The sequence below is a fragment of the Python bivittatus genome, unplaced genomic scaffold, assembly GCF_059951505.1.
Source record: "Python bivittatus isolate LINGU-HERP-01145 unplaced genomic scaffold, Pbiv_v1 ctg000480_np1212, whole genome shotgun sequence".
In the NCBI taxonomy this organism is placed as follows: Eukaryota; Metazoa; Chordata; class Lepidosauria; order Squamata; family Pythonidae; genus Python; species Python bivittatus.
In genome coordinates this window covers 49,426,345-49,445,150 of record NW_028277075.1, presented here as the reverse complement: position 1 = coordinate 49,445,150, position 18,806 = coordinate 49,426,345, and the positions used below count along the sequence as shown (strand labels likewise).

General features: G+C 40.1%; 1 protein-coding gene across 1 annotated transcript in view; it reads left to right on the top strand.

Annotated features, from left to right (window-relative positions):
- The window catches only part of DCDC1 (doublecortin domain containing 1), a 318,605-nt gene that overhangs the window by 177,702 nt on the left and 122,097 nt on the right, over positions 1–18,806 (top strand). The window contains exons 18-19 of the mRNA XM_088145090.1: positions 4,342–4,497; positions 4,719–4,876. Of these exons, the coding sequence (XP_088001216.1) occupies positions 4,342–4,497; positions 4,719–4,876 (314 nt within the window). The remainder of the gene's footprint in view (positions 1–4,341; positions 4,498–4,718; positions 4,877–18,806) is intronic.

Here is an 18,806-nt window from a genome sequence, read left to right as displayed (position 1 = left end):
GTGTGACTGAGATGGTATTGCACAAAAGAAAGTGCAAAGAGAAAAGAACACCAAATATATATATATATATATATATATATATATATATATATATATTTTAAAAGGTACAAAAATTCAAAACCTCTATTATGGAGCCAAACTTAAAACAAAACCTTCAACCCTCCCCCCCCAAAAAAAAAATTCAAGAGAAAAACTTAAGTTTAGATGGACTTCCAGAAGGGGCAGAAATTGTGGTACAGAACCCCTGCTCTCCTCCCCTCAAATTAGGAAGTCTATCACCAACTAAAAAAGCAAAATATAGTATCTATAAACAGGAAAGACTGATATTTCATTTCTCCTTCTGATCCTAGCCAAATAAATTTCTCTGTTGCTTGTGGGTCTGATAATTTCTCCACTTCATAATTCATAGACCAACAAAAGTGATAATAAATGGAATGTTTAGTCAATAGTTCAACACTGAGCGTGAAGTGAGACGAGAGTTAGGGTTAATGTTCTATCTCCTTGATTGTTTAATATATTTATGGATAATACATTAAGAATGCTTATGATAACGCTAAAGATGTGTTGGTTGGGGAACATGAATTTGTGTGTACTTTTTTTTTACAGACTGATGTGTTGTGGGCTGAAAACCCAAATGATTTGCAGCAAATATTAGATAAGTTGTATGATGCAATGAGGAACATGGTTCTAAAAGTTAATATATCAAAGACCAAGGTAGTTGTGTTTGACAGAGAAAATGAAGTGAATTATTGCAAGTTATGCAAAAATGATGAAAAGTTAGAGCAAGAAGATGAATTTGGCTAGCTTGATAGAATGTTTGCTAAGGATGGAAAAATGGATGGTGAAAATTAAGATGTGCAAATGCTGGTAGAAGGGTAGAAGGTGTTATACAGTCTGTTGCAAAGAAATGTTTGTTCAATGAAGTGAAAATAGCTATGAATAAGAGTATTTTTCTACCCACCTTGTAATAAGGAAATGAAATGGAATAAGTATATAAATACATATTATTAGTAAATATTAAAAATAAGTGGAATACAGTAGGAATTGGTTCTTTAGAAAGTATTCATGGTAGTACAATAAGCGATAGAATCAATAATGAATTAACATTAAATGACTGTGGATTGAATATGAAAGTGAGCAACCAATCCAAAAGAATTATGTTGAGGTGGCTTGGTTATATAGATAGAATAAATTATGATCTTATTGCAAAATAAATATATGAAGGAAGAGCAAACAGATTGATAGAAAGGAGCAGACCAACAAGTCATGATTGGATGGAGCTGATGCTATCCCAAAAAGAGAGAGATGAGAAGTTTAAAAAATAAAGGACAGGATATGAATTGGTGTATGGATGTAGTGTAAACTGCGATGGTTTATAATGATAAAAAAGTAAGAAGAAATATAGTAAAAAGTGTGGCATATATATTTATATACTATATTTAGCCATATTTACTATTTTTCCCTCTCTTTAATTTCTTTTGTTTATAATTTCTTTTAGAAATCTCACTCCAGATATTAATGAAATATGCTGTCTTATGAAGGAGAGCCAGTTTGGTCTAGTTAAGGTTAAGGCATCAGGCTAGAAAGCAGGAGGCTGTGAGTTCTAGTCCCACCTTAGGCATCAAAGCCAGCTGGGCAACTTTGGACCAGTCACTCTCTCTCAGTCCACAATGTCAAGCATGGGCAACAAGCCGGTCAGTCAATTCCTGTCACAACCATCAATTCCTGTCACAACCCTGTCTCATGAAAGTTTATACATCCAGTGTTATTTTCTTGGGAGTTTTCTTGAAGTCTGGTAAATATCAAGCAGAGATCAAAGCCCTGACCCATTAGAGCTCTTCACATCCTACAGATGGCACCTGACTTCTGTGGAGGAGCTACTTCATACAATAGTAGCACTTGAAGTAATTGGATGCTGACAATTGAAAGTATTGTCTGTTGGGAGTATCTTCAGGCATTAGTTTTCAGGGAGTCAGCTTCACTTGTTCAGGCCTTTTTTCATCTGAGAAGTATCTTCAAGTGCTAGCTCCAAGAGAAGTGGTGTGGTTTAACTTGATGGTGTGGTGGAAAGCTCACCCAATAAATGCCAACAACTGGAGAGGATCCAAACAATCATTTTATTTTCTAAAGCTAGTGGGTTACAGTGAGTTACTGTTCTCTTATACCCAGCTGAGCCCACAGCAAGAGCCACAAGGTTACATAGAATTTATATAGAATGTTTGATCAAAGGCAGTTTGAGCATGTGTACATATTAATAGAAGACTCCAATAGAGAAATACAGTGGTACCTCGAGTCACGAACGCTTCTGTTCACAACCAATTCGGGTCACGAACAGCACTGTTCGCAAAATTTTGCTTCCGTTCGCGAACTCCACATCAGGTGACGAACAGGATCCATGGCCATTTTCCCTGCTGTGACACGTGGTCATGGCTTCCTGTAGGGCGGGGGACTCTCCCTCCAAACAATAACCGCCTCCCCACCCACCTTCCTGTCCTCCATGCCTCAAGCAAGGTTAGCGTTCTCTCTCTTCATAGTGTACTGTACTGTACTTTGTGTCATATTTTTGTGGTTTAAAAAAAATATATGGTTCAGAATGGATTAACCGTATTTACATTGAACCTTATGGGAAAATTTGATTCAGGTCGCGACCAAAATCGGTTGGCGACCAAATTTGTAGGGGTCAGAATGGATTAACCGTATTTACATTGAACCTTATGGGAAAATTTGATTCGGGTCACGACCAATTCGGGTCGCGACCAGAGTCGCGGAACAAATTAAGTTCGTGACCCGAGGTACCACTGTAATTGTTTTACAACTTTATAACTGATAAAGAAACAAGATAACCAGAAAAAGGAGATGTAATGTAAATACGTGTATCCTTCATAGACACATTCTTTGAAATGCAAGATAGCAAGCCTTCAAATATGAGAAGTGTTATTCTGTTATTCTAATGAGCTAATTCTACACCTCATTGAAGAAGGAGGGAGAGAAATAAGAAAGTGCAGCAGTACACATCCTTGAATTTACTGCCTCCTTTCAAGCTATAAATTCTGTAATCAATTAATCACTAACAAGCCCAAATTGGCACAGCAGTAAACATTTCATTCCTAAAGGTGACATCAGAGGAATAAAACTAAAAACATATACTATACTTGAATAATTGATTCACTCTGAATTCTTATTCCAACTCTCTGCACATAATTTTTAAAGAAACTGAGAGCAAGGGGACATTGCAGCCACTTCTAGCTGCTCCTTCATAAAGGGATGGAAGGAAGGACTTTCAGAGGAGCTTAGGGTTAGAGGAAAGGTGCTGCTTGAAGGCTGGACTGATTATCTTATAGGCCAAATTAATCCCATCAGCCAGAGGTTTCCTATCTGTACTATAGCCAGCATATTGTGAATTTGATATTAACTCATCATCTTCCTCGTGTCATAATGCTAAGCAAGGGGGAAAAAAAACAAAAATGAAATTTGTTTCTCATCTGAGAAGAATCTTCAAGTGCCAACTCCAAGAGAAGTGGTGTTGTTTAACTTGATGCTGTGATGGAAAGCTCACCCAATAAATCCCAACAACTGGAGAGGATAAATAAATCTAGGATAAATACTAGAATAAATTTAGTATTCTGTCTGAAACAAACAAACAAATAAATAGCCTAGCCTATCTCAGTAGTATAAATTAAGCTTACCCTATCTTTCTTATATGACTGATAGAAAGAAGCCTAAAACAGGATTTAAAGATGGAAAATGAAAATGTGAAAGGAAACAAAAGCAGAACAGAAAAATTATTAGGTGAATATGATAAGACAGAAGCAGATTTGTGCATTAAGAAGGCAAAAGGATAAATTAGGCAGAAAAAGCAGGGATAGGTTCATACATTGAAGAAAATAATTTAGGTATAGAATATGAGATGTAACCCATGTATATGTTTGTAATACTGACCAAAGCAATGACATTTAACAAATCATGTTTCAGTTATATTTAATATTAATAAGCTTGCATTTTTGTTTAATTCTTCTAGAATGACCTGAAAAGTACTTCCATCAGTCTAAATGAGGGGAAAAAATTAGGAAGTAGTATATAAACTGTAGACAGTTATATGCAGTGGTGTGCTATAGCCAGCTTGTACCAACTCATGAGAGTCGATTGTTAAATTTTCAGGATTTTTGTGAGCTGGCTGAGAGCAGAGCTGAGCCATAACACGTAGCATGCTGATCAGCTGTTTGGTGGCTTGTGGTACAGTGTGACAGTGGCAATAAATTATGCATTTATTACTACAGCACTGGTTGTTTGTTTACTGATTGCACACTCATGCAACTACTCTGCCTTTATCCCTCTCTACAGGCTTACCCTCAGTTTGTCCTGACCTACCTAGAGGAGCTAAATGTAAAAGAGGTGACCCAAATTGAATGCTCCACGTACGAGGTCCAGTCTATACTTCATCAAGAGACAAATAACAACTCAGAAGAAGTTCCTGTTCCAAACCAGAGCCAGAGGGAGGTCAGAGCAATTGGCTTTTTTCAGAGGAAAATAATTTGAAGGGACATACTACAATTTAACATGTATGGGTCTGAGAAGGAGAGCCACAATACAAAAGAACCAAAATACAATATACCCTAGTTTTCTTAAAAAGTCTTTTTTCCATGGGTTAATATTAAAATTCTGTGCTTTTTGAAACAGTTTTATTCAACATAAGCATTATGATTATGTTAATTCCACAGGTTTTACAAAATAATGACTGCAACATCAAGGAGAAACAACTTTCCAGACCTTTGGATGCCCATTTAATGCCTAAAGATACCTCAGGCGAGAATTGCCAGCTGACAGTAGCATTGGTGAAGAAACTGGACAAGAAACATCCTAAGGCCTCAGCTCAAAGGTAAGCTAGTGACAGAGTTGATATTTATTGCTCAATGACATTAGATGTTTTCCTTCAGTTTTATGTAAGATTGATTTCCTGGATGTTAGTGAAATATCTCAAAAGCCCTCTGGCTTGCAAGGAGAAATGGAGTTTTAACCAAATCTAATGAAAGGGGGAGGAAGGAAGTGACATTTATGCAGGTTTTTGTTTTTTTTTAAAAAAAGATTGATGTCTACACTTATCACTGAGGACAATCAAAGTATCATTACATATTTGCATGAATTGTTGTATAACCCCATTAAGTATATAATTTATGGTATTTAATTATCATTTATTAATCCTATATATGTGAAATAACAGTTTCCTAGATTCATATGATAATTTGTTATAAATTCCCTGGGTGTCATAAATGGTAGTTACATTGACCATTGTAAGAGTATAACATTTATACATTTAACGTAGATTTGCAATGAAATATAATAAAATACATTAAAAGGTAAAATAAAAAGTTACAATTAATAAACAAAAACATTTACAACTCTCAACTCTTATTTTAACAATCTAAAATAATACTAAATATTTCCATTCTATTAATTATTTAAATATGCATTCCTTACAGTTTTCATAATAAACCTATGAAGCATACTTAGGGTTTGTAAGTATTTATATGAAGCTTTACATAAATATGAGCTCTTCTGGAATGAACCCAGCATTACATTACATTTATATTTTTCCTTCCTTTCTTAAAAATGTATATGAGCTTTGAAGGGTTCAAGACTCAAGTGGAGAATTATATTATAGATATGTATACCAAAATCCACACTGCTATCTCAATTCTCAGAGGGTATCTTGTATTATGGCATTTCTGTTTCTTTCCAGCTACCTATCAGGATTTGAACATGATTTGTAGAATGGTGACCTGAGTACATGCTAGTTTACATTATGGTATTTATGACTGGATTATTGCAATGTGCTCTACATAGGGCTGCTCTTGAAGACTATCTGGAAGCTGCAACTGGTCCAGAATGCAGTGGCATGTGCAGTTCTGGGTGCTCTGCAGTTCGCCTATTATACCACTGTTGTGTGAGCTGCACAGTCTTCCAGTTGGTTTCTGGGTGCAATTCAAGATGTTGGTTACTACCTTTAAAGCCCTACATGGCACAGGGCCAGATTATTTGTAGGACCGCCTTTCCCTGAGAGTATCTGCCTGTTCCACTAGGTCAGATAGAGTGGGCATACTCCATGTCCTTTCCCTTAAATACTGTCATCTGACTGGACCTTGGAGAGGCTTCTTCTTTGTAGCCCACCCACCCTTTGCAGTAGCCTCCCATCTGAGATCTGAGGCCCCTACCCTTTTAGCTGATCAGAAGGGCATGAAGAACTGGCAACACAGCACAGACTGGCTCTTCCCCCAAGCATTGCTCTAGGATGGGGTTGAATCAGGAGGCTAATAGTTTATTTGGTCTGGTGCCTGTAGGAAGGGTTGTTTTGCTTTTATTCCTCTTTTTATTGGTTGTTGTGAGCCACCTAGGATCACTATGTAAGATAGGCAGGCATATAAGTTCTTTAAATAAATAAAAATATATAAATAAATTTAGATTTGATAATGCAATTTTTTAAAAAATGGTCCAACTACATGCCAACTTTCATGCCAGTCTTAAAGGCAGATATAGACTGTGCTGTGTTGCATGTTCTTCAATGGTTCTGGAATTAGGTAATGTTCAGTACTAGGGAATACCTTCTTGACAGGTAGAGTTTACCAACCTTTGATCTATAGATCTCACCCTTTTCTCCTGGGCAAACTGCATGCCTCCTATAATTATGTATAGAGTTGGAAGTGGCGAGAAGCAAATGATAGCAACACTTCAAATATTTATTTATTTATCAAATTTCTAGACTGCCTAACTCAAAAGTGATTCTAAGTGGCTTCACAGATTAATAGAAAACAACATTATATAAAGTGGCTTCACAGATCAAAAGAAAACATTATATAAAAAGAGAAACAATTGCCCCAAGGGAACAAACAAAGTACTCTTCCTACTTCATCAATAGCCTAAAGGGGCCCTCCAAACGTCTTAATTCAAGACTTGGGGAAAGGGAAACAAGCAAGTTTTTAGATGTTTGTTTGGATGTGAGTAAGGTAGAGCTTAATCTTGATTGACAGGACCAGAAGTAAGTTGATTCTGCCTGATCATACAGGACAGGCAGATACTTTAGGAGACACTTGGTCCCTCAGATAGCTAGATTTCATACCTAGCTGTCTATAACCTGACTATCTAGTGTTTTATAACCAGCACTTTGAATTATACCCAGAACCTTACTGGTAACCTGTGCAGCTCATGAAGCAGAGATGTTATGGGCATAGCAAGGTTTGTTCAACACTACTCATGCTGCCACATTTTGGACTAGCAAGTGATGTTCAAGAGCAGCCCCATCCAGCAGTCCAACCTGCAAGTGACCATGGCTTGAATAACTCCAGGGAGAGCTTCTCGGCCCAATAACATGCTAATAGATTGGACAGGGTTAGACATTACGTACAGTCTTGCCTGTTATGTTACATAGCTGTTTCATGAACATTGTGATTGCAATCATTGTGGTTTCTAGAACTTTTTACTGGAATAGTATAATGTGCAAATCCAAGCAGTAAGTCAAATTTGATGTATTTATTTTGATCAAAATAAATAATGACCTGGCACAATGCGTGAAACCAGGAAATGTTAAACCATAATTTTGTGTGCATGAGTCCCTTCCTACTCTGGTGGCTGTTGGGATAAGATCAAAAGCACTTGCATAACTTTATTTGACCAATTAATTTTATTGACCCTTTAAACAAAACAGACTGATTTTACCATTTGTTTACAAATTAGTTTTTAATACTTAATTAAAAAATGAATGTCTAGAGGTACAAGTAGCTTGGACATTTTACTTTTAATTAGCTAAATTTTAGAAAGTTGCCCTCCAAGAAATTGTATATTCTTTTAAGTTATTACAAAATTAACTTCCCTCTGGATTTGCTGTTTAAGTACTATGACCTTGATTTAACTTTCCATGTGAAAGTATTAGTCTATTCCCAAATAGAATATAGCGCCAATGAAAAGTTTCCTCTTTGTTAAAAAAAATAAAAATAAAAGCTTGGGGAAAAGCCTTGCTACTGGAACACAGCAATGATGAAGAAGCTGCATTGTTTCCCATGCCTGTGGTGCAAATGCCTTTAAGCTCCCTCACAGCAGCATTTTAAATCTGATGTACAATTAATAAAAACCGTGCATGAGTATTCACACAGTCTAATTTGGTTCTCTGTCTCAGTGGACTATTGCTGTCACTGTAATGCTGTCATAACAGCATTCTCTTCTTAACGCTGTGCATACAAGTTGTGGGATCCTCTTTAATTGAAGTGTTATTGCCCAGTGCAGTACTCTTAGTGGAAAGTTATTCTTCAAAAAAGAAATACTATTATATTGTGCATTATCTCAGTTTTGCCCTTGTCTTCTATAAATTATATCCAAAATAAGGGGCAAAGTTACTAAATACACAAACTGTAATTTTTTCTAATGCAGTATAATCAAAATACCAGTTCTTCATTCTCCCATCACAGTTTAAATGCATACTAATGGCAGTTAAGCAAAGAGTCTATTGAATTATGAACATCTGACCTTGTTTCCCAGGTCAGTATTATATGTGACTGAGGCCAGTCATGATTAAAACAGTTCTGGGATGTTCTGGGCCTATATTTAGGATCTTGATTAGAATCAGTTTTTGAGTGTGAGTTTGGAGCATCTTTGGCTTTAATCTAGGGTTCAGAGAGTGAGTTTTACTTTCATTTAATCACTTTAATCCAGAGAGTGGATTTTGGAGCATCTTTGGCTTCAATCCAGGCCAGTGGTAGCAGATTAAAAATTGTAGAGGAAAGTGATGTGTAACAGGAGAAGGAACTCTGTTACCCCAGGAGCCACTTCTGATTCATTAGCTCCAAGTAATATTATTCCTGCAACATCTTAAATTATACATTTAAAGAATCACTAGAATTCACTATGTTTTGTAGAAGATGCATTCTATAGTTATACAATTTTTAATATAATACAAACTGATAATATGATCCACTCTAAAATGTTTTTGAAATCTTTGAGTAATGTAATTAGTGAAAAGTAAGAAATCAAAATGAATTAGTATGGTAAAGGGAAATGTTCTCCTGTCATTGCATAATTTCTTCCATAAGGGCAATGGGTAAAAAGTGAAGACTTGTAATAATACTAAAAGTGAAAATGTTCTGTTAGTTTTTGTTTCTAAGGTGATGGGAGGCAATATAAAACTTTTCTTTATTATTCTAATTTGGCACTAATATGGAAGGGCTTAAGGAATGGAACACATTTTTCCATGCCTCTGTCAGCATTTTGTCTTCAGTCAAAGTAACCTTATACAGTATGCTGTTAAGTGCAACTGTTCTTGAGCAATGGGCATTTCCTACACCTTTCTATTTCAGCCCCTTCTGTCCATAAAAGGCACAGTCAGGGAACTCTCTGAAATGGGGGTTCTAATGTGAGGGGAGAATCAGCATAAACTTTTCAGTAAGTTTTAAACAACAAAGCTGTTGTATATATTACTCCTCATGCCAAATCATTCAATATTTCAGAGGGTCCCCTGATCTTCAAGAACAGCTTTTCAGGTTGCAAGAAGATGCAATGGAAATAACAGTATGTCCGCTGATTTTTATCTATAAAGTGTATTCATCCAACGTGTAGGTATTTGTTTTACTTGTTGTAATTCTACTTAAAAGGAGCACAGGAAATTACTCCAAATAATTTAAAGCATATTAGGAATAAGGCATAAGATTTGTGGGATAACTTTTCTTAAAATAAAGCCTTTGTTATTCTTTTTTTAAATTATTATTCTGTTGTTTCAGATTGGAGATGAACAACATTTTCTAAGCGATTTATTGTTTAAAAATGATCTTTGTTATTCCATTGAGTTGCCCTCAGTGTCACCCAATGTTTTTGTTTCACTGATGTTGGTAAAATTGGCCACCTATCTATTCCTGCTGTAAACAAATTCCTGTAATTTAAATTTAACTAAAAGCAAAGTATTGCTTTGCTTCTCCAACCATAACATACAGGCGTTTATATTTTAGTATTTTTTTTTCTACATGCCTACTGCCCTTTATTTTAGTTTGTGAGGAATTTATGACGGAAAGAATCTTTTCACTGAAAATCCAAGGTTTTCCTCATGATTTATTTGCCATCTAAATGTTCTAAAGGTTAAATCTTTGAATTGGGGACAAATTAGCTTTCATTACATGCTTCTTGACAAAATTACTCAGCTCTCTGTTTGAGCTAGATAATTCAAATCCATTTTTTCTCTTCCTTTCACAGACCACAGAAAAAACTAATTCAAGATGGTACAAAACTGGGTTTCATTTTTTTTCCTGGCAGTGTGAGGATGCAGTTGTTTGCATTATTATATTAAATTGAGCAACTTACCTTTATTTAAATTGAATAGACATTGTTGAGGGAGAACTGTAGCAGCCAACAAAGCATGGTGACCCAGCTTGTCACCCAGTGACCTGTGAGAAGGAAATAATCAACTGTGAGTAGCTGTCATCTTAACTGTATCTGACAGTTTGGCTCTGGGCGCATCTGTGCTAGTTGCATGGAAAGGCCTTTGTGTTTTCCCACTAGTGACTTTGCTGACTGCTGTAGGGGTTGCTTACTGCCCTACTCCTACTCTTCCCTCCCCTTCAGGAGGGAAAGCAGCTGCCAGTGATGGGACTGACATTTCTTTCAATGATTTACTTGGCATTTATTTAATTATAAAGTACAAGTTCATATTGGATATTAGACCTTTGCAGGGCATTCTAAATGAAATTAGAATCCTTCTCAGATTGTACTTTTGCAGCCAGTTTTTTTCCCCCTAATTTGCATGGAAAAATAGTGATTTTGTCCTAACATTGATATTCTTTCTATTTTGTACAATGCATCAAATGTTTATCTCAATAATATTTAAAACCTTTTACAGTATTTAGTATTCCTAAGTTTCCTTTAGTCAGCTAAAGTTACCATTTAGATGATTGCTTTGAATAGTTTGTCTTTTCTTATTTCAGTGTCATTGTTTCAATATCAGAGAGTAAAATAATTATAAATATGTGTTTTCCTTTTCCTTCAGCACTCTAATTTACTAAGACCTTTTACCTGAATGTATACAAAATGCTTTTAACCTCTTTTGGTTTTAAAAAACATATTCTACTATATATAATGAGGTACAAGAGCAAAAAAAAATAAATGCATCATCTTGCATGCAAACTTTTTATGTGCACTTTTTTTTTTATAGGAGCACAAGCTGATTTTTACAATGCCTAAAACTAGATTACATTCATTAGTTAAGGAGATTTGCACTCATGTGATCTATTCTACTTATAACCACGCATGCCCCCTAGACCTGCTCTAGAGATCCTCCAAACTTTCAGAACAGATGCGGAGGGGGGGGGGAGGATTGAAGGGGAAGGGAAATCTGTTCCACCAGCATTTTATTTTTTATTGGCAGATAGCCAGTATTGGATACAACCCAGTGTTAATTGCTCTTCCTTGGTGATAATTTGTTCCGGAATAAAGCAGATGTTTTTCTTTCTGCATGGAATAAAATAAATCTGGAGCTGTAATGAGAGAAAGAGTACAGTCATGATTCTTTGTTTACAGACATAGTCTTTCATGCCAATTTTGAGAAAAAAAAATATGGATAATTTGACCATAAGTACTGTTTATAATATAAATGATAGAACAGAGCAATCCATTTATCAGTAATGTATGTATTATCCATTTATGAAAATGGCAATTTTATGAAAGCTAACATTCCTCTTACAGAAATGACTAAGGAGTAAAGTAGATGAGATATTATATTGCTTTTTAAAGAAAAAAATGGGAGGTTTTTCTTAACTGGAAGCAGTATATAAATCTTTTACATAAATAAATAAATGCACATCTAATATCATTACTGAAATATCTTTTTTTTTTCAATTTGGTAATGATCCTACTCCAGTTTACACCTACCCTGAGGGAGAATGGAACCCTGTTGGTTTTTGGGGATCTCTTAGTTGTTTCAGTTTCATCAACCATAGATATCATTCTGAATAGATATCTAGTTTGGGGACTGGAAGTGCTATGCTGTGCTGTGCTGTGCTGTGCTGTGCTGTGCTATGCTATGCTATGCTATGCTATGCTATGCTATGCTATGCTATGCTATGCTATCCTGGTTGCATTCCTTATGTATGTGGCCTGTTATAGAAGATAATGCTATGGGATTATCATTCTGCTCTGATAGCAGATTGTATATGTATCTGCATTGTCCCCTATGCTTTTAGTATTTACATCAAACTTACGAGAAGGATTATTTTGTGATTGGGACTGAGATAGCAATATGTGGATGACATTCAGGTCTATTTCTCTTTTTCATTAAATCATGCTCAGTAGTCCTAGGATGTTTTGAACCAATGCTGTTAGGTGAGTGATGACTCAGGATCCAGACATGAGAGAGATTCTGTTAGTGGGAGGATCATCTGTCTGTATGAATTATATTCAGTTTGTTTTGAAGAATGTTGTCCTCCTTTCCAAGGATCAGAATCATAGTGGTGCTCTTGATACCACACTATTTTAGAGGCACAGGTGAGCTTAGTGGTTCAATGCACTTTTTAGCAGTATTGGCTAATATACCAGTTTTGAATATACAGTTATTTGTGCTTTGGTAACTTCCTGTTTTGGTTATTGCAGTCATTATAAGTGAATATGGTTTGGAAAGTTTAGATAATCCAGAACAGGCAGCCAGATTGATAACCAGAGCTTTGGTCTTATTGTAATATTACATGGAATACTTATTACATAATATTACATGGAATTACTTCCAGTTAATTTCTCCATTGTAATGATAGGGGGAATGACCTTGGGAGACAGGAGGGAGAACCGCAGATGGGACAGCTGGCATGTAAAAGATGTCTCAGCTCACAGAAGGGAGGAAGGCATGGGAAATGTTTCGGAAGGGACCCTCCCTAGTTTTCCAGAGAATAAAAGAAAAGGAGGGGAGAAATACTTTCAGTCTTGCAAGATTCTGTTAATGTAATTTTACAATAAAGATAGAGCTAGTACTCCTGTTTGTGCTTCTTGTCTGGACTACCTCACAGGGCTAACATCAAACATCAGAATAAGAGTGCTCCTATGTACAGGGCTATGCATGCCTCCTTATAACTAGGCAAAATATGTTTCACATACAATATAGCTTCCAGAAAACCAGTTTGTATGAATATTTGCTGGGCAGGAAAAAAAAAAGAAAAGTGAAAAATTGAATCTTGACTCATAAGAGATGGGAAAAAGAGATGTAGTTTGAGTCAAAAATGCAACCAACAGTTCTGCAAAGTTTAAAAATAGTGGCATAGTTGAATATGAACAGCCCCCTTTCATTCCCCAAGGGAAATATATTTTGGGGGCGGGGGGAGAAAGAGAGAGAGGCCTATTCAAGAAAAGCTTCTTCATTTATGCTCAACAGTGGTGTTACTACCACTGAGTAACCCTGGCACTTTGCCAGAGGCCTCCTGACATATTGGCCCACCATCCTCCAAACTGCAGGAAACTGGCTTCACATCATCCCTGGGGCTCTTCATGGATACTCAAAGAGCAAAGGAGGTTGTTCCAGGCAGTGTGGGAAATTAATGGGTCCTTGGTATGCTGAATACCACAACATCACAGAAGGATAGCAGAGGTATTCCACTGCAATGAGTGCTGGTGGAAAAGCCCTTCCAAGATGTCAGTAGTCAATGCAGCATCATGTGTAACAGACTATAACTGGAGTGTTGGATTGCAATCACCACAAATAACCATGCTGAAGTACTTCTCTAGATATCTCTCAAAAATTTGCAAGATATCAGAAGTCTGTACATCAGGTGTAACAGACATTACAGTACATCTGGAGTTTTGGATACCAGATAACTTAATGCAATGGGAAGAATGCATGAAACACTAACATTAGGAGTATAACTTTATAAGAAAGTTTTCTTGAATGAAGTTAAATTCCAACTTGGAAAGACTCAGGTTCAAATCTACCTCAGCCATGAAAGTTCACTCAGTGACTTTGAACCACTCAGTCTCTCTCAGCCCTGCCCATCTCCCAGATTTCTTTTTGTAGGAGTGAAATTGAAAGAGGAAAGGACTATCTATAGAGATGTCTGCAGGATCAGAAACTTTTATCAAAATGAATAAAGCATCTTTCTTATTTATTTATTTATTTATTTATTTATTCGATTTATTTATTTGTTTATTTACTGGATAAAGCATCATTGATTGATTTGATTTGATTTGATTTGATTTGATTTGATTTGATTTGATTTGATTTGATTTGATTTGATTTGATTTGAATGCCATCCATCTCCCCCAACGGGTGACTCTGGATGGCTCACAATTAAAACCAAAAACCCAAGCCATTAAAAAACAATATCATATAAATAATTAAAATTAATTAATCAATTAAAATCCAACTATAAAACAACCCTATACAGTACATAAATACTAAAAAAAAATTCAAGATGTTGGGGGGGCAAGGTCAGTTACCCGACAGGCCACTTCCACTGGTGGGAGCCCCCATCCGGCCCCCAGGCCTTCTGGCATAGCCAGGTTTTCGCACCTTTCCTGAAGACCATGAGTGTGGGGGCACACCGCACCTCGGGAGATAGGTTGTTCCATAGAACAGGGGCCACTGCAGGCCCTCTTCCTAGATCCCACCAGTCGAAATTCCTTGACTGCTGGGTCTGTAACATGCCCCTTCTGCTGGACTGAGTGGGGTGGGCTGATATAACCGGGGCGAGACGGCTCCTCAGATAACCTGGTCTTGTGCCATGAAGAGCTTTAAAGGTGATAACCAACACATTGAATTGGATCCAGTAGCAAACCAGCAACCAATGCAGCTCATGCAACAGCGGTGTTATATGTGCCCCCCGGGGGCATTCAGAACTGTCCGTGCTGCTGCATTCTGCGCCAGCTGTAGCTTCCAGATAATCTTCAAGAGTAGCCCCATGTAGAGCACATTTGCAGTAGTCCAACTGGGAGGTGACCAGGACATGAGTGACTATGCAGAGAGCCTCCCAATCGAGGAAGGGGCATAACTGCTGCACAACATGAAGTTGCACAAAGGCCTTCCTAGCCATGACTGCCACCTGCTCTTCGAACAGGAGTCGTGAGTCCAGAAGGACCCCCCAGATTACATGCCGGGTCTGTCTGGGGTAGTGCAACCCCATCAAGAACCAAAGTTGATAAACTCCCCATACACACAGCCACTCCGTCTTACCAGGGTTCAGTTGAAGCCTATTGTCCCCCATCCAGGCCCCCACAGCCTCCAGGTACCACAAAAAGGTAGCCACAGCATCACTTAGGTCACCCAGAATGGAGATATATAATTATCATCAGCATACTGATGATACTTCATCCCATGGTGCCAGACGATCTCACCCAATGGTTTCATATAGATGTTAAATAGCAGCGGCGAGAGCACTGAACCCTGAGGCACCCCACAAAGTAGGGGCCGTGGGTTGGACCTCTCACTCCCTATCAACACCGATTGGGTTTGGCCTTGGTGAAAGGAGCTGAACCAGCACAGCACTGTACCACCCAGCCCCAAATCTCACAGCCAACCCAAAAGGATACCATGGTTGATGGTATCGAAAGCTGTTGAGAGGTCAAGAAGAGCAAGGATAGATGCATTACCCCCATCCCACTCTCACCAGAGATCATCCAAAAGTGTGACCAATGCTGTTTCTGTCCCATAGCCAGGCTTGAAACCTGACTGATAGGGGTCCAGATAATCTGTTTCCTCCAGGATCCTCTGAAGCTGCTGCGCAACCACCTTTTCCACCACCTTTCCTAGAAAGGGAAGGTGGGAGACTGGATGAAAATTGTCCAGAAGGGTAGGATCTAGCAATGGTTTCTTGAGAAGGGGGTGGACCAAAGCCTCCCTGAAAGGCTTTGGGAACACCCCCTCCTGCAAGGATGAATTGACACCACCAGTACCCACCTGAAAGTAACCTCCTTGGTGGCTTTAACCAACCAGGAGGGACATGGATCCAAAATACAGGTAGCTGCACTAACAGCCCCAAGGACCCTGTCCACTTCCTCAGGGCCAACAGGATCAAACTGTTCCCAGATAATTGGGTAAGAATGTTCCTCGGGCATCTCCACTGGACCTGCCTCATGCTTGGCCTCCAACTGAGAGCGGATCTGAGCGATTTTATCTGTTCAGCAAATTCCTCTGCACGGCCCTGTAAATACTCCTCTGAGCCCTCCCTACCCAGGAGGAACTGAGTGACCCTGAACAGGGCTGCCAGGCAACACTCTGAGGATGCAGTAACAGCGGAGAAGTAATGACATTTCCCCATCTTTACCACCACTAGGTAGGGCTTAATAGCAGCTCTAACCCGTGTTCAGTCGGATTTGTCTTTAGTTTTCCACCAGTGGCACTCTAGACATCTCTTAGCCCTTTTCAACTCCCTTAACTCCTCCGTAAACCACAGGGAGTGCTGGGGGCAATGGGCCAAAAGAAGCTGCACAGGCGCGATCCTGTCCAAGGCCCCAACCATCTCCTTATTCCAGGCTGCTGCCAGGGCCTCTGCTGGACCATGCAGCAAGGCCTCAGGAACAACCCCCAGCTCCCTTTGGAACCCTTGCGGGTCCATCAGTTGCCAGGGGCAGACCGTTCGAATAGTTCTCCCCTCCCTGTGGAGGGGGCAGCATAGGAGAATGTCATGGCCACCAGGGAGTGGTCTGACCATGACAGAGGGGATAATATGAAATCCCCCACCAGGTCACACTGCCACTGCTCCAACAAGAAAACCATATCTGGGTGTGACCACTGTCCTGAGTCGGGCCAAGGATGACCTGGGATAGGCCCATGGCCTCCATGGTAGCCATGAACTCCCGAGCTGCCTCTGAGGCCAACCCCAGGGATGGCAGATTGAAGTCTCCCAATAAGCCTGGGGAATTCCACTGCCAACCCCGAAATGGCCTCCAGCAGCTCAGGCAGGGAGGTTGCTATGCAGCAGGGAGGCTGGTACAATAGCAACTTTCCCAACTGCTCCCGTGTGCCCAACCTCAGGAACAGGGTCTCACATCCAGCAACTTGTAGAGCAGAGCCCCTGAAGGCCAGCAGAGATACCTGGATGACACCACACCCCCTCCCCTGCCCTGGGGTTTGGCTGGTGCCAAACCCTAAACCCGGCTGGACACAATTCCAAAAGGGCCACACCCCCTTCTGGTGTCAGCCAGGCCTCAGTAATGCATGCCAGGTTGGCTTGCTCCTCCCCAATAAGGTCGTGGATAAGGGGAGCCTTATTATTGACCAACCTGGCATTAATCAGCAGCAGCCGAAAGCCCGGGCCTCTGTAGGCCTGCTGACCAGGATCTGAGGAGCTTGAGTCTAGAGGGCTGGAACACACCACTGGTATAACGGGGACATCTTCCCCTGGAATGGCCTGTCCTCTGGCTCCCGTCATAACGTCCCATGCCTGTCACCACCTGAATGCCCGCCCTGAATTGCCCAAGGTGCTCCTCTCCCCACCCTCCTGGCCTCCGACCTAAGGGGCCTGCCATACCATGAACCATACAGGTCAAGAGGGGAATAAGGGGGGTGGAGAAATGAGCCCATGTGGCACTTCAGCTATCTGCTCTCAGTGCCAACAGGGGCCAGTCACCCCAATTCCCCTTTCCCAAACACGTTCCCTCTCTCAACAGGCCTCTCTCACTGGCCGGTGAAAAAAGGGCCACATTCGCTCCTACCCTCTTCCCATCTCCCACCTGGGTAGAGGGTAGCACATTCATCCCACATCCCCACACCCACACACCCCACAACTGCTCCAGTCCCCCTGGTCTCTTCTCTAGAGGTAAAGGAAGCCCCTTTGCCACGTAGGGGCTAGAACCCACAACCCCCAAAGTCTCAATGTCTCTATGGATTCCAGGTACCGTGGGCCCTTGGGCTCTGGCCTCTGCTCCACCATCACTGTCAAGTCCGCCTCAGCCTCGCCCCTGGTGCTCTCGTCGCCGCCATCCCACCACAGTCACCGGTGCTCTCACTGCCATTGCTGCTGCTGCTGAAACTAACAGCGTTGGGCTTAGGCCTTAGCTCTGCTGATGCTCCCGGCCGAGCTGGACCGACTCCCAGCTCCAGCATCACCACACTCAAGCCCAGGTGTCATTCTCAGCTCAGACAGCGTGGCCTCGGCAGCCACCACCAGTACACTCCCGCCGATGCCGCAGCCGTCGCAACCACTGTCATCCCCCTGGGTCCAAGCGCCACCCACTGCCACACTCACCCCCATTGCCCACATCCTCTGCTCACTGTCTTCAGTGTCCTTGGCGTCCTTGTCCCAGCCACCGTCACTGCTACTCTCCTCCTCACAACGATGGCCTGCCTCGGACAGAGGTAACGCCAGGGGTTCTCTACATTCACTCCACATTCACATATAGATCCCATACCTCCGACTCTCCTCAGCCCCGTGTTAGTTATGATCGAAAGCTGGTAATTGCTGGTTATGGCTGGGAGCTACACACTAGGCGTCTTCTCCCTGCCGCCATCTTGAAGTCATATTTTTATCATGCCATTGTGACGCAAGCTCTACCCTTTTGAACATTTGTATGACATCACAACACAGCTACGAAAGAGGCAGAGCTTGGTTCATAGTGGTACAACACGACCCTTGTAATCTGCCCTTTCTTGACGCTCCTGCAGATGCCTCTGACTGTATACTTCATTGAACTCCTGGAGGAAAATAGGATATAAATATAATTAATAAAAATAAATGGTATCTCTTTAATAATTCTAATAGTAGCAGAAATATGTAAATTTTATGCAAAGATGTATCATATTGGCCTGTGTCCCAGATTTCTAGGTACTTGTTAACTTAAGCTGAACTTTATTGCTGTGTGCCAGCTTG